Genomic DNA, 25000 nt, shown 5'->3' with positions numbered 1-25000 from the left:
GTACTACCTAAAAGTATACTGTTATTTTTATATAATTATATTGGCCAAATGTTGCATCCGCCTTTATTGTTAACTGCAGTCTCATGCCCAAATTTTCTTTTTTTCCCTAAGAATCTGATTAGGGAAAGAATGAGGAGGAATGTGAGGGATATTAATCCCTAAAATATAAAATATGTCAGATGAATAGGATAATGTATAGATATTGATTAACTTGTTGTATAGTACTGTTTTTTGTAATATGTATATAAAATTTATAAAAGATATTGGCGACAAAAAAAATTCAAATAAAACAAAAAATATTATTTGGAATAAAAAATTTCTTTGGACTCAGATATTGTGATGTGACACTTCAATTTCATATTTCAAGTATTGTCTTCACATTACAAGGCTACTGTGGTAGTTCCTCAGTGCACAAAAGCTGCTCACAGGTTGCACAGACGGCCCATGGGGACATCATTTATACAACAATGATAAAATCAATTTTGAGTACTTAAGTGTCATTTACCAGTATTTGCAGGCTCCAGCGTCATCAATCTACTACTCAATGCAATTTGCCTCGTATGGGCAGAGTGCTTGTTGGCTTTTACCTTGTGGAGGGTTAACACATGGGTCTCTAGCTATTTTTGGTTACAGTTGTAGACAGCATCAAAAATAAAAATGCGTCTTTAATCACTGGAAAAATTGCTTTATAGCATAGTAACGTAACCAAAACCACCAAAATTAAATATTGATATCATTTTATTGCCAAAGCTAAGTGTACACAGTACAGGAGAAGAATGAATTCTTTATGCATAATACATAACATGCATAACATATGTGTTTAAAGTATCTATAATGCTCAACATCAACATTTGCCAGCCGGTTTAATGATGAATGAACCTTTCAGGGCACCAATAAGGAAAGCTCCATTGCTGACCTTTTAACGGTCAAGTTCTGGAGCTGACAAGGTCGTCCTTCCATCATCACTTAGTTAGCGTTTGACCTGGAAAAAGTAATATCAGGACTCTTCATATGTCACTGGCTGCATGCTTGACTCACTAAGTGGTGGATCAGGAGGGCAGCCCTGGAACATAACCCATTAAAAACTAGTCAGCAGATGCAATTTTCTAATTTTTATATCTTGGGAGGTTCTCACTAAAGTATATTTATTAAAGTATATTCAAATACCAAGATATGGTGGATGCATAAGTGTGTTTTTTTCAAGCTAAGCACTTTTTTTTGCAAATACCTGTCGATCCTGCCAAAAATCCATTGTCCTTGTAACTTCCTGTGCACTGAACTGGCATTTCAAGCAAGCTTATCAGCTTTCCCAGTTCTCTTGTGTGAACTACAAAACAACCTTCATGTCATGGAGAGAGGGTGTTGTTTGTAGGCCATATCAGGAGAGCAGCCTAGGGTGGCAACACTGCTGGTAAAAAAAATGCACCCCTTTACTTCTGTGAACGACAGAACACCGTCCCCCCCATCACATAATGCAAAGGAAGTGGTGTTTGTAGGCCGTCAAGAGAACAGCCTAGGGTAGCAACCTGGCTCCTTGATAGATATAGCCCTGCCCATGTTACCCCCCACCATGGCATGGAGAGAATGTGATGTTTGTAGGCCATATCAGGAAAATGGCCCAGGTTGGCAGCACTGTTCCTCCATAGATACAGCCCTACACAGGATACCTCTGTGAGCTACAGAACACCCCTATCATGTCATGAAGAGAATGTGGTGTTTGTAGGCCATATCAGGAAAATGGCCCAGGTTGGCAGCACTGTTCCTCCATAGATACAGCCCTACACAGGATACCTCTGTGAGCTACAGAACACCCCCATCATGTCATGAAGAGAATGTGGTGTTTGTAGGCCATATCAGGAAAATGGCCCAGGTTGGCAGCACTGTTCCTCCATAGAAACAGCCCTACACAAGATACCTCCATGAACCACCTTCCTGTATCTTATAGAAATAAGGAAAGGCTTAGGTTTTCTGTAGTCTTAACACATGTTGTGACCTAGGGTGACAACGTTGATATAGTAAAGTGAGTAAGTGTTGTCACCCTAGGATAAGAAATGTGTTAACGGCATGATTAACTGTTGAAAAGAGCCTAAAAAAAAAGAAAATTAATGTGCCCACCACATTTAATGACTGGAAAACTGCAATAGATTACTTTTGGCCCGTGGCCTTCACAGCGATGGGGCCATATTATGCTTTGGCTCAGTATTGTAAGCTAGCTTATACTTTTCGTGTGCCCTAACTGTTGTTAAATTTAATTTCTTCTCTACGTACGTGTAGTTATTTGCAGATACAAGAGTAATCACCCATAAATCACATTAGATGCTCTCCTTCACTCTCCGGAGGATTTGCTGGCGATTATGGTGACATGCTTGCTTTCTTTTCCAGTACGGCAGCTTTTTATGTATCGTTTTCTGTTTATAGTAGCGCTAAGCCCCCTATATAATGATGAGCCTAAACGTGTTTGAGCCGGGGACATTATAAGATTAAACGACCTGCCCAAGGTCATGAGATGGCAGGGGAATCAAGGAGACGCTCCCAGATCCGACAGATCCATTGTTTTCTATCAGTGGAAGTATTGACTGGTCTACACCCTCCTCCGTCACCTGACTGGAATGTCTCGGGAAAAAATCATTTGTTGTCAGTCATCTTGAAAAAGTTCAGCCTGAAAACTATTAGAGATCAGAGAAAAGATAGACGTCCTTGTGGATCTAAAAGATATATTATTGAATGGTGGCTGACACCGTTGAAGATCTCTGCTTAATATTATTTTTAGCTCTACTTAGGGTATCCAACACAACCTTGTAATTGAAAAAATATTACTTTTAAAACTCAAGGAATAGTATTTTTAGGAATTAATCAGTATTCATATTGTATTATAAGAAAGACAGTAGAGTTTTTTTTTTTTTCTGTTTTCATTTAATTTTTGGCATGATAATGCAGTTGATAGTAAAGATGGCCGCATTATTTGGCCTTTATAATAATTGAAGATTGACAGTATTCTTTAAATAGTATAAACTGAGATTGAACTGGGGGTACTGGGTCTAGACACTTAGCAGTGTGTGTTGGATGGATAGCGGTCGATCCGTTATCAAGCAATTGGAGGAAGGGGGAAGACCTTGTCTAATGGAACTTAAAAAATTGTTTTAGTTAGGAGATGGAAGATCAATTGGAGGGTCATTAGTCAGTAGTCTGGTTTGATACCATTGAGTATATTGGAAATGTTGTACTATAGACTGTTGGGTATCAGTAAGCAATGTCCAATCCAATCTTATATGAAAGATTCCTGGACTTCAAAAGACTGTAATTGAAAAAATATTCATTTTTAAGATTCAAGGAATAGTAAATTTAGGAATAAATCAGTATTCATATTGAATTACAAGAAAGACAGTCTTTTTTTTTTTTTTTTTCATTTAATTTTTGGCTTGATAATGCAGTTGACAGTAAAGGTGGCCGCATTATTTGGCCTTTTTTAATAATGGTTTTGAGAGGCGTTTTTCAGCTGTAAAAACTCTCTAACGTCAAAAAACGCAGATAAATGCTCAAAAACGCAGCTCACCAGAGTCTAACGTCTAACGTTTTTGATCCATTGAAAAAATGCTAACGCTGGAAAACTATTGCAAAAATGTTGAAAAACTTACTGCAAAGCTACTGGCGTTTTTATAACGTTATTATAACATCCAGTGTGCATGAGACCTAAAGCTTATTTACTGCATGTCAATAGTATGTTCTTGAATGTCCCTAGCCTGACCACAGGTTTACCATAAAACAGGACAGGTAGAGGCTCCAAAAAATTCTGGACATAATTTAGTAGATCAGCTAATCTGCATATTTGCAGACCTCTCAGCTTAAATCACTAATGTCTCGTACACACGACCGTTTTTCTCGGCAGGATTCCTCTTAAGCCTGCCTTGCATACACATGTTCAGGCCAAATACCGCCCGTCCAAAGCGCGGTGACGTACACCACGTACAACGGGACTATAAAGGGGAAGTTCCATTCAAACGGCGCCACCCTTTGGGCTGCTTTTGCTGATCCTCTTGTTAGTAAAAGTCTGGTGAGAGATGATTCGCGCTTTTCAGTCTTCGTGCTTTTCAGTCCGTTACAGCATGACGAATGTGCTATCTCCATTCCGAACGCTAGTTTTACCAGAACGAGCGCTCAAGTCTCATACTTGATTCTGAGCATGCGTTTTTTTCCCTCGAAAAAGCATACACACGACCGGTTTTCCTCGACGGGAAAAAGTCTGCCGGGAATCCCGGCGGGAAAAGAGAAAACATGTTCTTTTTTTCCCACAGTTTTCCTGTCTGGAAAACTGAGATGAAGCATACACACGGCCGGGATTTCCGGCCAAAAGCTCTCATGGCAGTTTTCCTGCCGGGAAAACCAGTCATGTGTACAAGGCATAAGAACAAATTAACGCATTGTATTTAGAGATCCAAGCATCTCTGCCATAAGAGGCTATATTACATAGATTTATAATATTGACCTTTTTTCACTTTGATTAATTTTATATTACATAGATTTATAATATTGACCTTTTTTCACTTTAATGAATTTCTAACATAGGCAGTGTGCTGCTTTAAGCTTTCAGTAAACCAAGCAGATGCCCTTTGTGAGTTTCTAAGCAGCCACGAAGGGCCTGGCAAACGTTGGGTCAGTACTTCGTCTTTAACATTATAATGGCTCCCTCGTTCCTCCTTTTGGAAAATACTGCTAAAAAACATTTTCCACGGCTTCTTCCGAGCTCTGCCTCTCATGCAAGCTAATATCCAATTTAGAAAAAGCCCTGAGTGAAAGCAATTTTTACACCGTGATACCTTACCAACTGGGAAAATTGGATTTCCTTCAAGTATGGCTTCTCCGTTGTTATTTTCTTGTTAATTTATGCTTCAAATCTGACCATTGCGGTCTCAATGCTAGCCGGTTTTGAAATCAAGCTGAATGCCATGCCATAATAATAAACAGTGGTCACCATACAAATCGGGTGAATGCAATATAAGCATAGTAGTAAACACTTGTGTCAAAAAACGATTTTTTTTTGTTTCAGATAGAGTACAGAAATATTAGAATCCTATATATATATATGTCCTCCCTGTGGGGGTTCACCTTTTATATTTGTTTTGGTTACCACTGTCATTGATAAAGAAAAATACAGATGAAAAAAACCCAAATTTTACAATTGCTATCAAAACAGGAGGGGAAATTCTCTAAAGGGGATAACTGTGCTGATTTTTCCCATATGCCGCGTACACACGGTCGGAATTTCCGACAAGAAAAGTGCGATGTGAGCTTTTGGTCAAAAATTCCCACCGTGTGTAGGCTCCATCTGACTTTTTCTGTTGGAATTTCCGACAAAAAAAAATTGAGAGCTAGTTCTCGATTTTTTAACAAGAAAAGATCTTGTCGGAAATTCTGATCGTCTGTATGCAATTCCGATGCACAAAATAACCACCCATGCTCGCAATCAAGTTGACGCATGCTCGGAAGCATTGAACTTCATTTTTCTTGGCTCGTCGTAGTGTTGTACGTCACTGCGTTCTTGATGGTCGGAATTTTGCATGACCGTGTGTATGCAGCAAAAGTTTGAGCCAACATTCCGTCGGAAAAAAATCCTTGGTTTCTTGTCGGAATTTCCGATTGTGTGTACTACACCCACTCTTGTATCTCTGGGAAGGAAGTGAAGAAAAGTCTACCCAATGGGACAATGGGAAATAAGTGATGTTTTTTTTCTGGAGTAGCCTTACTCCTTAGCCAGGAGCCATTCAGGGAAATGTGACAGATTCTCCCCCCCCCCCCCCCCCCCACCACTCCCACCCACCCTTTATATGCTCTACCACTGTTCCATCCAGATATCTGAAGTGCCTGGTATGGGGGAAGCACGTGACCTTCTCCCCTTTTCCCTAATATACAACATCTGGGTGGATACCCGTCATGCTCAAGCACAACACAACATGAACCTTACATTGCTTTAAGGCCTAGTACACACGACCGAACATGTCCGCTGAAACTGGTCTGCGGACCAGTTTCCGTGGACATCTGTACGTCTGTACGGCCGACCGGACAATTTTCCGGCGGATCGGACAGGTTTCCAGCGGACAAATGTTTCTTAGCATGCTAAGAAACATGTCCGCTGGAAGCCTGTCCGTCGGACATGTTAGGTCGTCTGTACGACTCACCGGACATGTCCGCTCGGCCGAAAGCCCTCGCATGCGTCAAAGTGATTCGACGCATGCGTGGAAGCATTGACCTTCCAGGGTCGCGCACGTCACTGCGTCATCGTCGCGGCGACGGCGCGGCAACCGCGTTCGCTGTACACGGGAAATTTGGTCTGATGGTGTGTACAGCCATCAGACCAAAATCCGCGGACCGTTTTCATCGGACATGTCCCGTCGTGTGTACGAGGCCTAACAGTCAAATATGGTGGCAACGAGCACAGGAAGTGAATGGGTAGGGGGGTGGGTGTGGGGGCAGATGGTCTATCAAGGAACCTGTCACATTGCCCTAAATCATCTAAGTGTAGGGCCGAAACAACGAATCGATTATGAAATGAATCGATTACTATTTTCATAATCGATTAATCGGCCAGTAACATAATGGGTTAAAGAAACGAAAATTAGCCATTTATAGTGCATAAAAGAGCAAATTATCACTACTGTTAATATTATAGTAATACAAATAATCTTTGTACATCCACTGAATGAAATGAAAACCATGTACACTGTCTGAAATTTCCTTTGCCCAAGAAATGTTCTATTATTTCTAAACTTCCCTGTCACTGTGGTTAAAAACGAACGTCGATTTGACCCCACTGACGATTAAAAAATCGAACGAACGTTCTTGAAATTATATTTTTTTTTTAACGAAGACGTTGTTGTATAGCCACACTTTTTTTTAAGGTTATTAACCGATTAATCAAAACAATAATCAGCCAACTAATCGATTATGAAAATAATCGTTAGTTGCAGCCCTATCTAAGTGATCATCTAAGTACGGTAATCATCAAATCATTATCTAAGCTAACCTAAATTTGCCTAGTGCAATGTGCAATAAAACTTGATTGGTTGCCATTAACAGTATCTTGACTCAAGTTTATTTATTTGCATCATTGTAGGTTGGTATTTTACTGTGTGCCATCATTTTGGTCTTTTTAAAAATGGCTGAAACTAATCTATATATCCTGTTTTGTTTTTTTTGGCAGAATGGTCATCATGCCTCCAGGAACTGTTCTCCTTTCTGCTTTGTGTTTCCTTGGGACAACCATCACGGTCACACAAGCCTATGTCACGTTTTCACAGAACAAAACCACGTTCAACCACCTCACATTGGATACCAATACAGGGACTCTGTATCTTGGAGCTACAAACTATCTTTATCAGCTCACTGAGGACCTGGAGCTGGAGAAGCTGCCGGTACAGACTGGACCAGTTTTGGACAGCAAGGACTGTTTGCCCCCAGTGACTACAGAGTGCGCCCATGTACAAAACACTAACAACCACAATAAGCTTCTGCTGGTCGTTCCAAGTCAAAACGAACTGATAGTCTGTGGCAGCGTTTTCCAGGGTATCTGTGAAAAAAGACTTTTGGGATCTGTTGATGTTGTCCTCTTCCGACCAGAAAGACCAGTAGACTCCCAGTATGTTGCTGCAAATGACCCGAATGTCACCACAGTTGGTTTAGCTGGACTTTCTAAGGATTCTACACCCCTCTTGTTTGTGGGAAGGGGCTACACAAGTAAAGGAGTCGGTGGTATTCCTCCAATCACTACTCGGAGCCTCAACGCAGGTGCTGAACCCCATTCCGTCTTCTCCTATGAGGAAACTGCCAAGCTTGCTGTAGTGGGGAGACTTTCGGAGTATAACCATCACTTTATTAAGGTCTTCACCCATCGGTCCAATGTGTACTTCCTCTTCTATCGTCGGGACTTAAAATCACCATCTCGGGAGTATAAGACCTATATATCCCGTATCTGTCCCGATGACTCCCATTATTATTCTTACGTTGAGTTGCCTCTTAGCTGTCAGACAAAAGATGGTTTTAAGACCTACAACCTTCTCCAGGCCGCCTACATTGCGCAACCTGGAGAACACCTGGCTAGAGGGATTTTAAACACCAGGGGAGATGTGCTGTTTGCCGTGTTCTCCCAGTGGCACGCGGCATCTGGGAAGGTAAGCGAGGCATCGGCATTGTGTTTGTACTCCATGGAACATATCGATAGACTTATCAATCGGACTAGAGACATCTGCTACACCAGGGATGGCAAGGATGAGGATAAGAAAGAAGTGGCCTACATAGAGTATGACGTGAAGTCTAACTGCGTTCACCTTCCTAATGTGAGTATTTCTTTGTGTGTAATTATGTTCTGGTAAAGTAAATTTCAGGCCTCGTACACACGACCTAGTTTCTCGGCAAAAACCAGCAAGAAACTTGCTGGGAGATATTCTCTTGCCGAGGAAACCGGTCGTGTGTACATTTTCGTCGAGAAAACTGTCGAGAAACTCGACGAGCCAAAAAGAGAGCATGTTCTCTATTTCCTTGACGGGAATGGAGAAAAATGGCTTGTCGAGTTCCTCGACAGCCTAACAAGGAATTCGACGAGCAAAACAATGTGTTTCGCCCGTCGAGTTCCTCGGTCGTGTGTACGAGGCTTCAGAATTTGATCTCTCAGATAAAAAAAGCCCCTATATTATTGAAGGGGGAACCTCTTGATATTGTGAAATTTTTCTGATATTTGGTAAATCATTTTTTTGTTCTACAGCACTGGTTTAATTTAAATATTCCCTTATGGTCATGGTAAAACATTGTAGATGTGGTCACCTGGGACAAAAAAATGTAATATTTAATGGGCTCAACATGCCTCTCAGCAATTTCCTTGGGGTGTCTACTTCTTCTTCTATCGTCGGGACTTAAAATCACCATCTCGGGAGTATAAGACCTAAATATCCCGTATCTGTCCCGATGACTCCCGACCTTATAAGTGAATAAGTTCCAACCTTAAAAGCTTTGTTCAAAAAAGGCCTGGGGTTTAAAAATGCTTTGGCTTCTATAAATGCCTTTCCACCCTTAACTAACATTTTCTGGTCAGCATATCTTCACAGATGTAGTATGTGGTGGCATTCCTCCATCTTATTTGTAGGTGGTTGGGATAAAGTACCATATGATGTGGGTTCAGTTGGGATTTTAGACCACTGTCTGTGTGGGTAAAGAATTCAAGGTCAATTGTAGAGATAAGCAAGTCAGTCTGGATTGTGTTGATTTGCCGATGGCAGATAACTGTAAATACCAGGTAATCCACTGGCAGGGCTTTTTTACAGGGGAAACTTGGTGGAACTTCGTTCATAACCTCTGGCTCAGACCCTTTGTTGCCTGCTCACCACAGAAGTCCAGTTTCTTTGTTTACAAGTGACAGCTCTGCATTCTGTATGTATTGCAATCCTGGTATTTAAAGCGGAGTTCCGGCCACAATTTCACTTTTTAAATATAAATACCCCTGTAATACACAAGCTTAATGTATTCTAGTAAAGTTAGTCTGTAAACTAAGGTCCGTTTTGTTAGGTTGTTACAGCATTTAGACACTTTATAAAATAGAAATTGACTGGGGCCATCTTAAGTGTGGGCATCATGAAGCCAGACTGTATGACTTCCTGGATTTCAGCCTTGCAGATCTCGCACATGCTCAGTGCTGCACAAGCAGTGTCAGATCAGGTTTCAGCACCTGTGCTGTCCAAGTCACATGATTCTTTGAGACTGGGGAGTGCACAGACTCCTGGAAAGTTACACCCACTACATTCCCAGGAGTCTGTGCGGTGTAGGTTAGGAAGCATTAAGCACCTAGGTGCAGGAAGTGGGAAGATTAACTATTCTGCCTAGCAACAACACTTTGAAGGCATCTAAAAAAAAGAAAAATTTCGTAAAGGACTAATGACATTTTTTTAAAACTACTGATGTAATGTTATATTTATGGGTGGAACTCCACTTTAATGCCCCTTTAAGACCCTCCTACTGTTCGTATAATTTGACTGACCACACCCACAATTTAATGTGATTTGGAGGGTGTGTGTAGGGGGAGGGGTTTTGTGGGGTCGTGGTTAAGTTCCAGCACCTATTGTTTGAGAAAAAAAGCCCTGTCCACTGGATACATTACTGTGTGTTTTTTTTGTAATATAATTGAATCACATAATTTGCCCTGCAGCACATGGTGAGGTCTTCTAAATGGTCCCTCCTGTCGAAGCCCCTTCAGTGTTCTAGGATAAAGAAAGGTGCAACTTACTTTTACATAATACTGGTGGATGCAATCTTAATGGGTTCAAATTAAGGCCCCTTTCACACGGGGCAGACTACGGCTGCGATGCGCTTGCTCAGCAGGGGATCTCTCTGATCCCGGGAAAAACAGATCTGTAGCAGAACGGACACGGACACAGACCACTCTTCTCTATGGGTGGCCGGAAGTAAACCGACCACAAATAGACACAAACACCAATACTCCTTCGCTTGGGAGTGACACTGACAAGACAAGGTGTGTTAGGTCTCCATCTTGGTTTGACAGGATAAGCCAGGGGTCGACAATATCCGGGCGCCAGGTCGCAATTGCGACAAGAAATTTTGACCTGGCGCGCCCGCCAGTATTTGAGGCCGTGGCTTTGCGGCCTACAAGGCCGCGAAGCCGTGGCCTCAATTACTGGCCACCGCGGGCCCACCGCGATCGCACAGTGGGGGAGGTGGGGGCGCACGAAGGCACAGGATCCTGTGTCTCCGTGCGCCCCCACCGCGCGATTGCGGCGGGCCCGTGACAGCCGGTAATTGGGGCCGCGACTTTGCGGCCTTGTGAAGTCCCAAGCTTTTCCTTCTGTGAGTTGGCGCCATCTGGTGGTGGCCGTTGGCATTACAAGTTGAACAGCAATTCTAATGTGTGTCATTTTTCACTATTTTCACTGCCATCTCCTTCCCTCTAATTAGAACCCCCAAACATTATATATATTTTTAATTCTAACACCCTAGAGAATAAAATGGTGATCGTTACAATACTTTCTGTCACGCCGTATTTGCGCAGCGGTCTTACAAGCGCACTTTTTTGGGAAAAAAATTACACTTTTTTTAATTGAAAAATAAGACAACAGTAAAGTTATCCCAATTTTTTTTAATATTGTGAAAGATAATGTTACGCCGAGTAAATTGATATTAAAATCTCCATAGGCGACATTTAAAAAAAATCTACAGGTTGCATGTTTTGAGTTACAGAGGAGGTCTAGGGCTAGAATTATTGCTCTCGCTCTACCAATTGCGGCGATACCTTACATGTGTGGTTTGAATACCGTTTACATATGCGGGCAACCGAAAGATGGAAAATCTTTCACAAACAAATTAAATTCTAAATTCATTTTGTGAAAAATGTTACTTATCGGCACGTACCATCTGAAATCAAGCATAAAAGTCAAAACATTGGCATGGCAGAACCATATTTATCAGGGATTTCATAACAAATTTGTCAAGTCCATTATGGTACTATTGAATGCTCTGAGGAACTATTTTTAGTTTGAATGTTCAAACAAAATTCTACTGTTGTAGGGCAAGCGTAGGACCGTAGACTTGGGTTTGTCTACCATTATTACGCATTCCATTAAATCTAGATGATGTTTTATGAGAATTTATTTTATTTTGACTTACAGGACACCCTTGAAGCCTACCCATGTGGATCTGACCATACACCGAGCCCTATGGCCAGTTGGGAAGCCTTGAAAGAGTCCCCTGTGTTTGAGAGTCCCTATGCACGGCTCACCTCCATCGCTGTCAGTGTAGAAGAGGAGCACACAATTGCTTTTATAGGTGACAGCAAAGGATATCTTAACAAGGTAGGTGACAGAGAACAATCAATGGTGCATATATGGTATTTGAAGCTGTTTTTTGTAAGATACTGTAACAATATAGGCTTTATTATGCATTATTATATTTTTACAATACCTATTCTATAGTCTAGTCTAGTGCTATTTTATGAATTAAAGTGGACCAATACTCGAGCGTTGGCATGAAGCTATGGTAACGGGTTACCTGGGATATGGTAATAGAATAACAAAACGCAGTGGCGGCTGGTGCTCACAATTTTTGGGGGGGGGCGCAAACGTAAAAAAAAGAAAAAAATTGCAGCCTCACTGGGCCCATCAAATGCAGCCACTGTGCCATCAATTGTCACCACTGTGCCATCAATTGTCACCACTGTGCCATGCCATCAAACCCAGTCACTGTGCCATGCCATCAAATGCAGTCACTGTGCCATGCCATCAAACGCAGTCGCTGTGCCATGCCAAATGCAGTCACCGTGCCATGCCATCAAACGCAGTCACTGTGCCATCAATTGTCACCACTGTGCCATCAATTGTCAATTCTTAAATAGTGAATATCGGCCGCCGAAAACTGTTCGACTCCTAATTGGCAGCATGGGGCACGTGCAGCAGGATATGAAGGGGTAGGCAGGATATTGGGGGTTAGTTCACCTCCTCATTTTTTATGAACAGTTGAGCCTACCCTTATGCCAAGTCAGAGCCAGTCATTTTTATGGTGCACATTACGTGCTACTCGTCTAAATCTGATTTTTATAACAAGGAAAACAAAATGTTAATCCTGGCTTCCAGAGTGGGGAGGGGGGGCGGTGACCCGTGATCTTTGTTAATGACGTTGTTGTTTTCCAGCCTGTGGCCGACCTTGTTGGCCGTAAGCAGCTAATTTGTTCTCAAGCAAATTCCTGCAGCCTGTTCACCTGAATCAAATTATATTATGACAATTTCCTGTTCACACGGGTGGCGAGAGGAGGAGGAGGAGGGGGTCCGCAGGGCTCAGTCTGAGGATGGCGGCACAGCGGCATACAGATCAGTAGAGGGATAACTCTACAGTTCTACAACTAAAACAAAATGTGCTTATTGAATAGCGCGATATGGGCTTTTTAAATCTGTGAGTAGAGGCGCATAGAGATGCGTAAACACGCATTTCCTTTGTCCCTTGACATGCTTTTTGATAAACCATGGCCGCCGAGTGTATGACACCGGAGCGCGCCCACAAGGTAACCCCCTCGGGAGAGAGCCTCCCAGAGGGGGTTAGCTATTGCGGGGAGGAGCTGCCGCGGGACCCCAGAAGACGAGGATCGGAGCCACTGACTGACTTTTAGTAAACAAACACTTACCAGACCATGGAGTCCCCGCAGTTCTTTGTCAGGCTTCCACTCTCTGGCGGCGCCATCTTGGATGCAGGAGCCAACTGTGACTTCCAGATGTTTCACAGATGGCTCCCCACTGGGCAGCAGCAATGCGTGGGCACCATGATGGGTATAGACAGGTACATAGAGTATATAACACCAACAATTTACACGGCGCTTTACATATTTTTTACATTCACATCAGGCTCTGCCCTCAAGGAGCTTACAATCTAAGGTCCCTATCTCAAACATCATACAAATACACATAACAGGGCCAACAGGAGCCAGGTAATCTACCAACATGTTTTTGGAATGTAGAAGGAAACCAGAGTACCCAAAGGAAGACCATGCAAGTGGCAGATAGTGTCCTGACCTGGAATTGAGCCTGAGATCCTGGTTCTTCAAGGAACACACAAAGGTGGACCAGAACATCTAAAACTCTGAGGTAGACAGAAACGGGGTTGAGCATTATGGTGGGGTCCCTGACTTTTGGGGCAGAAGGGCTAACCACTAAAGGCCGTACACACGATCGGATATTCCAACAACAATTGTGTGATGGAAGGGTTTTGTCAGATAATCCGACCGTCTGTATGCTCCATCGGACAATTGTCGGAATTTCCAACAACAAATGTTGGATAGCCATGCTCTCAAATTGTCCGACCACAAATATGTTCCATCGGATTATCCGATCGTGTGTACACAAGGTACAAACACGCATGCTCCAAACCCTATACTAACTATCAGTAAACATTAGCAGAAGTTGCCTAAAGGGTGGGGCTACAGAGCAGAAAAAACACGTAGTTTCGTGAATGTTGGCTGAAAAAGTTCTGCCATCTGTATGCAGAACAAGTTCAACGCCCTTCGGACAAAAATCCATGGATTTGTCCGATGGAAATCCGATCGTGTGTACGAGGCTTTAGCCACTGTGTTGCGTGATTTTGTACCCCAATAATCAAGGACCCCACCATTATTCCTAACTCTGCTCCTGTCCACCTTGGTTTTAGTCGTTCCCATCCACCTTTGTGTGGTCCAGCTTCTTCTTCTCAGTATTATAAAATGAATAAATAATCCAGCAGGGATGGTGGAAAAAGGTGCGATGAGCCAGGAACTCATCAGAGGTCTCACCAATGGAATCTCTGAAAGACAGAAGATTCTACTGGGTGGTTTAACTCTTCACCATTAAGGATGAGCTCCGGCGTGTTCGTACAGTCCATGTGCAGAGCCCGCCAGGAAGTCGGTACCACACTGCGCTAATCACAGGCAGGGAGATATTTCCCGATCTCTCCAGCTAAGCATCGGGAAATGTCTCCCTGCCTGTGATTAGCGCAAAGCGGTGCCGACTTCCTGGCGGGCTCTGCACATGGACTGTGCGAACACACAGGAGCTCATCCTTATTCACCATCCATCAAACACTGAAATCAGTTTTGGATGGCCCTACTCTTTAGTTTAACTGCAAGTGAATTATTGGGTAGATCTATAGCCTCATACACACGATCGGACTTTTCTGTGGATTTTTGTCCGAACAGCGTTGGGCGTGAACTTGGTATGCATACTCACGGCAGGACTTATTCAGTCAACAAACAGGAACGTATTGACGTAAATTGACATACTACGTGTTTTTTCAGCTCTTTACCGCCACCCTTTGGGCAACTTCTGCTATTGTTGTCTGATCTTTAGCATTGGTTCTGAGCATGCGTGTTTGTACTTTGGACTTTAGTCCGATGGACTTGTGTAAACACCATAGGATTTTGCTCCATTGGACATTTGTTGCCGGAAAGTTTGTCTGTTGTCACAGCGAACATGAAAAGGTGAAAAAGTTTGTTTAAAAGTTTGTCCGTTGGAGCGTACACACGGTCGGATTGTCCGATAAAACAGGTCCGTCGGAGGTTTGTCGTCAAAAAGTCTGATCGTGTGTATGGGCCTTTAGAATTCCTTCATTGAGCATTGTTTATGATCAGTTTGTGTATAGAACAGAAGATAATCATTCTTAAGGCCCGTACACACGGTCAGACTTTTTGCCAACAAACTTCAAAATGGGCAAGTTTTCAAAAAAATCTGACCGTGTCTACGCTCAATCGAACAAACTTTTTCGGTTTTCATCGGACAAAAGTTCGCTCTGCAAACGGACAAACTTTTCGGCAACAAAAGTCTGATGGTGCCAAGTCCAACCGTGTGTACAGCAAGCCATCGGACTTTTGTCCGAAGTACAAATACGCATGCTCAGAACCAATGTTAAAATCAACCACCAATAGCAGAAGTTGACCAAAGGGTGGCGGTAAAGACCAGAAAAACCACGTGATGTTGGGAACGTTTTAGGAAAGTTTGCAGAAAAGTCCTAGCGTGTGTATGCTATGGGTGCACCCGGCCAACTCCCTTCGGACAAAAATCAGAGGAAAAGTTTGTTTGAAGTCCGATCGTGTGTCCGATCGTGTGTATGAGGCTTAAAGAAGGTTCAGTCATGTTGGATAAATGGGTAAAAAGCTAATATGTGTGTCTTTCAGATTCCTATTAATTCCACTTGTAAATGATTCCAGCACAATTATGTGTAACTTCATCTAATTCTCAGAGCCGAATTACATCATTAAAGACAAGTCTGAACACCCAATATTACATTTTTGTTTTGTCTAACAAGGTGGGTGTGTTGGCGGGAAAAAAGAAGGCATCGTTTTAGGCAATTAACGTCTACGTATTTTGGGAAAGCATTATCAGTGAGCATATATTTCGGGTTGTTTTTTTAATGTTCACTGTGATATGGGGGTGGTTAGCTAAAGTGTAGATCAGGGACAGACTGAAAACTCATGGGGCCCCCGGGCAATAGAAGATTATGGGGCCCCCAGGTTTACAGATGGCCTCCAAGCCAGGAAGCAGTACAGAGGCGGGGCAGCTTAAATCTTGGATATTTAACATCAAAAGCATGTCGGTTTTGGACATATCAGGGACAGATGTAAAAAAAAACACAGATTTTTACATACTGTCCCTGTTTTTTACTGAGCCTGGCAACTCTGATGGGGCCCCCTAGTGGTATGGGGCCCTCGGGCAGTGCCCGAGTGCCACAATGGTCAGTCCGCCCCCTGGTGTAGATGTGTTTTGTACAGTGAGTCCACGTCACACGGGAGTTTATATTTAAGGGCTTTGTTAAAAGAAAAACAAAGTTCATTAGCTTGCCCATGGAGGGGTTCCAGCTTCACACAAACCAGTATTAACCAAAATGCAAAGCCACCTGGCTCTTCAGTCAACAGCACCGTTGCTCCCTCTGTGTGCTTGCAGTACTACTGCTCAGGCCCCACTCCTGGCCTCACTGTAAAAACAAATCTACCACTAAGCTAAACACCCCCATATCACAAGTGGTGGAGCATGCGGGCATGCGGGCAAAACAGGATCCCAGTTGCTAGGGGTAACTGCAGACTTGCATTTCTCAGGCGGTTGGTTATACTTCACGCAGGATACTGGCTGTTGTACCCTCCTTTTTGCAACTCCCATCCTGCCAGAAACTCCTCTACCCTCTCTACACCGCTCCCGCACCACCCCAAAGACGCTGCTTGCAGGACTTTTTTTCCCATCCTGAAAGCGCACCGCCCAGGTGTAAAAGCATTAGGGCTTTCACACTGGGGTGGCTTGAGAGGCGTTTTTCAGGCGCTTTACAGGCACTATTTTTAGCGATAAAATGCCTGAAAAGCATCCCAGTGTGAAAGGGGTCTTAAAGTATATGTAAACCCTCACCGTGTAAAACAACCCATTTAGTTTAAAATGGATACAAAAGGCAAAATAATTGTGTGTGTGTATATATATAAAAAATAGAAATACCTTTTTTTTCTCCTTTATTTATAAGTAATCACATTCCCTCGGTTCTCAGCTGCATAAGGAGCTTAGAGAGCTGGGGGAGGAGAAACAGCAGGACACTGGTCTTCCAGTCAATTTCTATTGGTTGAGGGTGGGGATGTGTCAGTACGTGTCTGATCATTGGAGGAGAGCAGGCTGAGTTCCCAGCACAGCCATGGAACTCTCATGCCTAGTGTGGTTAATTTTTTTTTAAAGGAAAGCAGGATCACCACCAGGGATTTCACACAAAGGAAGCAATACAAAAAGAACAGGATATTTTTTTATACAAGTACATGAAACAGCAGTCACATATCAGGAATATGAAATGTTGGGCTTACATATACTTCAATTTCAAGGTTGTGTGTTTGCGACATCGGGTGTGTGATGTTGTGGTACTTGGTAGACCTTGCTTTAGCAGGTCTTCGGGAAAAAGTGTTTTTGACTGGGTGGACCACGAGTACCCCTGTCTGGAGTCTTGCACCTTGTGGGGGGGGGGGGGGATCAGGGTCAGGGTTCCTTTTCTTCACCCTGGTGCACCCTGTGCACTTTTTTTGCACCTGGTATTAGTTTGCGCACTTCACCACGGAGCTTTATAAATACAGTAAAACCTTGGTTTGAGAGTAACTTGGTTTGAGAGCGTTTTGCAAGACAAGCAAAATGTTTTTATAAATTTTGCCTTGATATACAAGTGATGTCTTGATATAAGAGTAGCGTCATGTCACAACTGAGTATAAAAAAGAAGAGAGGAGCCTCTAAGTGTAGCAATATGGTTACATTTAATGGGGTAGATTCAGGTAGCTGCGCTTTATGTTACGGAAATATATTTAAAGGGGAAGGGGAAAGGGAAGGCGCAAGTAGTGTCACTGGGTGTGATAGGTATCTTTGAAATAAAAGGTACCTTGGGGAGGTCAACCGATAAGTGGCGGTGCTGTTACTGTAACCTTTTTAAGCATATAAATAAATTAATGAAAATGGATAAGCTGGGGATGGGATGTAGTCTAAGAAAAGACTATAGAGTTTAGATCAAGGGGTTACTGTTAGTAGCAGAAAATGACCAATAAACTTAATTAGAAGTATATCAAAAAAGAAGTTTTATTTAGCACGGTGTCGTGCAATACAAAAAGTAATCAGATATTAAATCCGATTAGTGTTAAAAGTTCCTTTACACATGTAACAAGACTGACAGGACTCACAGAGACTACAAATAACGGCGCCCGTCTACGCGCGCTGAAAGTTCACACATCAGTAGCATGCATCATAGGGGTAAGGTAAATTTTTAAATTCACGATCATGTATCGTGGATAGTATAGGCTAAGTGTCTATATGTGGGAAACTGGAAGTCTCACAACACTGATGTTACTATGTTATCAATTTGATGCATTATCTGGTGGGTGAACCTTGGGAGAGGGGGAGGTGTAAAGTGTATCATGTCAGAAAAGGCCCCAAAATAGTTTTAGAAAAATGGCAAAAATAAATAATTTAAATAATAATTATTATAAGAAATCTGATGGAAGTCCATAAATGATGTTAATCCAGGGTAATGTAATTAGTACTGGATGACTATTGAAGATTCTGGCTATATGATGACTTGTAGGTCAGAGCTAGTAATGATACTTTGTTAGTATAATTAGTTCAAGCCAAGTAAGTAGTGTCAATGTTGATTGATCAAGTAATAAAGTCGCATTGGAAATATTGCTTTGCATATCCGTTGTAAACAATGAATTTGAATAGACGAAGCAGTGATCTGTTGTTAGTAATATACTGTACACTTTGTGGTTAGTTCTGATTTATATAGCGAATCAATTATGGTTTCATTCCTGATGGTTGCAAGATTTTTCTAATAGGGTTTTGAGAACAATAGTAGACCAAGCACTATAGGGAACTGTTTGTCATGGCATATATTGTGGTTCCATGACAATTGAACAAATTGCTTTGCATTTCCACTTGTTACCTTAACGTGAATACAACAAGGTCTTTGATTGTCCAAAGTAAATAAAATTACAGACCTGTGTTTGTTGTGCATCTGGTTGGTAACAGCATCTATGGGAGTGCGGTAGCAAATTAACCAGTGGTGTTCTGTGGGGTCCATATGGTCATTCGGGACCTTGATGTGCTGGTTTCAATAGTTCCTCCTGTTGGTTTTTCACTGAACGTTTGTTAGAGAGGCTGCACGATAGACGCTGGATAGCGTGTGTGCTAGAGTGTTGACCTGCTGGCAGCCTGTCTATGGTGGCGCAGCGTATTGTATTTACGCTACGCTGACGCAACTTACAGGAGCAAGTGCAGTATTCACAAAGCACTTGCTCTGTAAGTTGCGGCGTAGCGTAAAAGGGGCCGGCGCAAGCCCGCGTAATTCAAATGTGGAAGGGGGGCGTGTTTTATGCTAATGTGTTATGACCTGACGTGATTGACGTGTTTACGAACGGCGCATGCGCCGTACGTGTACATATCCCAGTGTGCATTGCTCTCAAGTAAGTAAATTACGTCCAGCCCTATTCGCGCACAACTTACGCAAACAACGTAAAAAATTCAAATTTCGAAGAGGGAACGACGTCCATACTTAAAGCAGTGGTTCCCCCTTAAAACACATTTCTAACAATACATTTGGAAGACTGCTTACACTGCGGGTAGGCTGGCTTTTTTTTTTTTTTTTTTCGTACATACCTCGATATCGCCGTTTCATCCCTCGACTTCCGGGTATGAGTCTTGTGGCTGTGGGCGTTCCTAGTTGATTGACGTTCCTCCGACCGACGCATACTTGACGTCACGACTTTCCGAAAGAAGCCGAACGTCGCTGCGCAGGCGCCGTATAGAGCCGACTCTATACGGCGCCTGCGCAATGACGTTCGGCTTCTGTCGGAAAGTCGTGACGCGCAGTATGCGCCGGTCGGAGGAACGTCAATCAACTAGGTCCAGCAAGACTCATATCCGGAAGCCGAGGGATTAAACGGCGATATCGAGGTATGTACGAAAAAAAAAAAAAAAAAAGCCAGCCTACCCGCAGTGTGTAAGCAGTCTTCCAAATGTATTGTTAGAAATTTGTTTTAGGGGGAACCACCCCTTTAACATTGGCTGCGCCTCCTAATAGCAGGAGCAATGTTACGCCGAAAACGACTTACGCAGACGACGTAAAAAACTACCGCCGGGCGCACGTACGTTTGTGAATCGGCGTAACTAGGTAATTTGCATAATCTACGCCGAAAACGACGGGAGCGCCACCTATCGGCCAGCGTGAGAATGCACCCTAAGATACGACGGCGTAAGAGACTTATGCCAGTCGGATCTTAGGCTAATGTCGGCGTATCTTGCTTTCTGAATACAGGAAGAAGATACGCCGGCGCCAGATTTGAATTTACGCAGCGTATCTAAAGATACGCCGGCGTAAATTCTCTCTGAATCTACCCCAATGAAGGTACAACATTTAGCAACTTATTGCTACACTTAGAGGCGCCTCTCTTCTCTTTTATACCCTGTAAAAAAAATGCTTTGATATACAAGTGCTTTGGATTACAAGCATGTTTCTGGAACGGATTATGTTCGCAAACCAAGGTTTTACTGTAACAAAATTCTGTCATATCCACAGAAGCACATTGCAGTTGGTTTGATTGCTTTCTTGAAGCCTGAATTCTTTTCTCAAGCAGCTCATACAGAATCCAGGAACAGACACGGGGTTACCAGCTGTACTTATTACTAAATGTTGTATTTCTGCCAAGACTTTAAGGATTAAATAAAAGGGACGCCAGGTAAAAAGTTAAGAAATTGCAGGGTGCCCAATTACCCAACTCGCCTCCTGTTTGTTCCCAGCGCCCTGGCATGGAAATAATTGCCGCCCTGCATTGGGAAACGGCTCCTCAGGTGTGTTGTAGATTTGTACAGAAGCCGCGGAATCATTTTATTTGGTTTGAAATATTGCCGGCCGGCCCCGTCCATTTATCCCTTTCCTGGGGTATACAATAGAGGCTGTGTAGGACAGCACTCTGGCTTATGAGTTAATTGCTAGAGAGCTACCAGGTTCCTTAGCCATTCTGAGCACGGTGGCTGCGCCGGCGTTGGAAAGACGTGTTTTAATTTAATAAAATATCAATGGTGTTTTTTGTTTTTTTTAAACGCAGCAGCAGCGCCATCTGGAGGCGCAGCACAGGATTGAAGGTCCAGCTCAAGGTCGTGACTAGCTGTTTAAAACAGGGCTTGTTGCATCTATTTTGAAGATGGATTGTTTGTTACTTCGATCCGGGTTAACAGGGAGCAGCGAGCTGAAGGATGGCGAGGGAAGCGATGGGTAGTTCGTAAACCGCCAGTCGTCATGCAGACTGGTATTTTGTTATCCGATCGTGCTGAAAAACTTTAACATGCCGTCATTTATAAAGCGAGCCTGTTCTCTGAGTGCCTTTTTCTATAGGTTTGCTTGTTTTCGCTAGGAGGTGATTATCATACATAAAAATATTAAATATATTATAGTACTATATTAAATATGGTATATTACAATATAAAATTATATATATATATATATAGGCCCGGAAGGCGGCGGAGAGGTGAGTACCAATCAAAATTATTTTGATCGATCAAAAAAATTAAAGATTAATCGATGAATTAATAGTTAATTTCCACAGCCCTAATATATATATATATATATATATATTAGTGCTGTCAGTTAAACGCGTTATTAACGGCGTTAACACAAACCCATTTTAACGCCGTCAATTTTTTTATCGCGCGATTAACGAGGTTCACCCTTTAAAACATTTTTTTTTTTGTCAGCACGTACCTCTTAACCCTTTCACGCCGACGGGACGCATATATGCGTCCTCGGCGTTCGGGGGTTATACCGGGATGATGCCTGCAGCCGCAGGCATCATCCCGGTACGTTGTTTAGAGCGGGCTAAAAGCCGCTCGGTTGTTATGCTGGAGGAGCGGGAGGGGACATCCCCCCCCCTCCCGCCGCCTGTCGCCGTTCTGACCGGGCCTCCCGTCCCACCGGGAGACCGATCCTCCATCCGCCGCGTTCTGTGTTCAGGCGGAGACTGACACTAAGCCGTAAACGGCTTTGATTCAGTCTCCGCATTGAAACCACGGAAGCGGCGTCATGACGTCACTTCCGGGTTTCTCGGCTGCCAATGGCGCCGGATTTAAAAAAGTACACAGTATTCAGAATCGCCGTTTTTTATGGAACCCCCCAAAAATAGTGTTCAGGTGTTTCCAGTGAAGGGTACTGTCAAATGTTAAAGGATACAAAGACATTTTAGACAATTGGGTGCTTCCAGCGTTGTGGTAGTAGTTTGGGAAGGACCCTTTCTGTCCCCTTTATGTCGTTATCTAGATCACATGCTGGTGGCACTGTGCTTCACCGAGGAGGAGGTTGTAGTTCCAGGGTCCACCAGCGGGTGTCTCCCAACATCCAGCAGATTCCAGTAATCAGTCTACACTGATGCTGGCTGCTGGGAGGGTATTTAGTCTCTCTTCTACTATTACACTGTGCTTCAGTGTTTTTCATTGCTGCCAGATACTGCTTGCAACTTATCCTGAGCTTAGATCCTGCCCTTCATCCTGAACCCTGCTGTCTCTTTTCTGCACCCCTTGTACCTGATCCCAGTCCTAGGCCACAGTACACATGGAAATGCAATAGTTTTAGTAAATAAAAAACTGCTAAATACCTTTTCTCATCAGCAGTATAAAGCAGTCTTGTGACTTCTATCAGTGTCTGGTTAAAGCTTGTTGGAGGAGTTTTCATTCTCCCCTGGCTGCCCTATGAGGATGCAGCACCCCTGACCCTCTGTCTGAATAGTGCTGATTGGCCCTGTGCTGATCACCTGCACCCTCCCAAGGAAAAAAAAAATCTCTAGCAATACACACCAACTCAGCATGTGCAGCTTGTCCCCTAGCCTCTGTACTATGAAGAGACGGATTGGGGACAGTGGAAGAAGGGGAAGATCAGAGAATACAGGATCATCAAGAAACCTTTTTACACAATGCAGAGGATTAACCCCTTAGGTCCCACAGTGAGTATAACAAGCATGATTTACTGCATATACAGACTGATTTTACTGTTGTGGGTTTAGTAACACTTTAGAACAGGGATATGCAATTAGCGGACCTCCAGCTGTTGCAGAACTACAAGTCCCATAAGGCATAGCAAGACTCTGACAGCCACAAGTATGACACCCAGAGGCAGAGGGCTGATGTGACTTGTAGTTTTGCAACAGCTGGAGGTCCGCTAATTGCATATCCCTGCTTCAGAGCATGCCCATAACTCCGCCCCCCCAACCCTGCAAAGCCTCGACAGGAGATGTTCTGCAGCCCACAGAGGTAACTGGAAACAATGCTAATGATCACAGCCAGCAAAGGTTAGAGTGCCCAGAATGCTATCAGCTCACAGGATTTCTGGCAGGATCAACAGGCACGTTATACCGAGAGTTGCAGCGTAATGGATGCTGCGCTGACATCTGACGTACAGTTAGGACGTTTATTGAACAAAATCGGTTATTGTGAATCAGTGTAATGTTTGTTTTATTTTCAGGTGTATATCGGAGACAATAATAATGCAGAGCAGTACGCCGCTGTCCCAACTCAGCTAAACTCAGCTGTTTCGGCCTGACCTGCTCTTCGACCTGCCCCAGAAGAACCTGTATGTCATGACCCCGTCCACGGTAAGGAAAAACATAGTCTTCTCCTCTGAATTATATAGTGCTGCTTCTTCCTCTCCCAGTCTGAGTTCATGCTGTACATGGGGCTGCATTCAGTCCAATTCAGGCACCTAGAAAATATTGAGTGATCTATCAATGATTGCAAAACTGCAATATTTATGTCTTTTTACCTGCCTGGCAGGGACGTCTTAATAACATCCTGGGCCCTGGGCAAAGTAATGCTCTGGGGCCCCTACAATGATGGCAGTGCAGGTAAACAGAAATCAAGAAGGTAGGAGGCAGACTGCCCCCCCTGTGTATCTATCACTCTCCAGTGCATCATGGGGCCCCCAATTTCTGGGCAGCGTGGGCTCAAGGACCAGCTGCTTTGGGGAAAGTGCAGGGGCCCCTCATGCAGCTGGGGCCCATGGGCAGTGCCCAGGTGTGCCCTCTCATTAAGACAGCCCTGCTGCCTGGAGTTCTGTATGAATCGGAATATTTCAACCTACATGATTGTGCTGTTCTGCTTATGGAACACAATGAAAAATGTGTGCAAAACTCCTCAGTGTGAAAGCAGCCTCAACTCACACCATGGTATTTTGAATCGCGGGCAGAATCGCATCAAATCTGCCCCCGATTCAATACACCCAGGTGTGAAAGGGGCCTTAACCACTTCCATACCAGGCACTTACGCACCTTCCCGCCCAAGCCAATTTTCAGCTTTCAGCACTGTCGCACTTTGAATGGCAATTGCGCAGTCATGCTACACTGTACCCAAACAAAATTGGCGTCCTTTTTTTCCCCACAAATAGAGCTTTCTTTTGGTGGTATTTGATCACCTCTGCGATTTTTTTTTTTTTTTTCGCAACTAAAAAAAGACTGAAAATTTTGAAAAAAAATTACGTTTTTTTTTTTTTCTGTAAATTTTTTTGTAAATAAGTAAGTTTTCTCTTTCAATTACGGGCACTGATATGGCGGCACTGATGGGCACCGATGAGATGGCACTGATGGACATCGATGAGGTAGTACTGATGGGCACAGATAAGGTGGCACTGATTGGCGGCGCTGGTATGCGGCACTGATGGGCACTCATAGGCGGCACTGATGGGCACTCATAGGCGGCACTGATGGGCACACATGGGCGGCACTGATGGGCACTCATAGGTGGCACAGATGGGCACTCATGGGCGGCACTGATGGATAATTATGGGTGGCACAGATGGGCACTCATAGGTGGGCACTGGGCATGGATGGGCACTGTGGGGTGGCACTGATGGACACTGTGGGGTGGCACTGATGGACACTGTGGGGCAGCACTGATTTATCCATGTTGCCAGTCGTGCCAATTTAGGCACTGATTGGCATCTTTTTGCTTTTTTTTTTT

General features: G+C 43.5%; 1 protein-coding gene across 1 annotated transcript in view; it reads left to right on the top strand.

Annotated features, from left to right (window-relative positions):
- Positions 1-25000, top strand: part of PLXNB1 (plexin B1) — a 176327-nt gene that overhangs the window by 48176 nt on the left and 103151 nt on the right. Inside the window, exons 2-3 of the mRNA XM_040359053.1 lie at positions 7196-8327; positions 11661-11843. Coding sequence (XP_040214987.1) covers positions 7197-8327; positions 11661-11843 — 1314 coding nt within the window. The 5' untranslated portion in view covers position 7196. The remainder of the gene's footprint in view (positions 1-7195; positions 8328-11660; positions 11844-25000) is intronic.

Source organism: Rana temporaria, chromosome 7 (assembly GCF_905171775.1).
Source record: "Rana temporaria chromosome 7, aRanTem1.1, whole genome shotgun sequence".
NCBI classification, from domain to species: domain Eukaryota; kingdom Metazoa; phylum Chordata; class Amphibia; order Anura; family Ranidae; genus Rana; species Rana temporaria.
The sequence above is the reverse complement of the archived record's forward strand: the minus strand, read 5'-3'. Positions and strand labels throughout refer to the sequence as shown.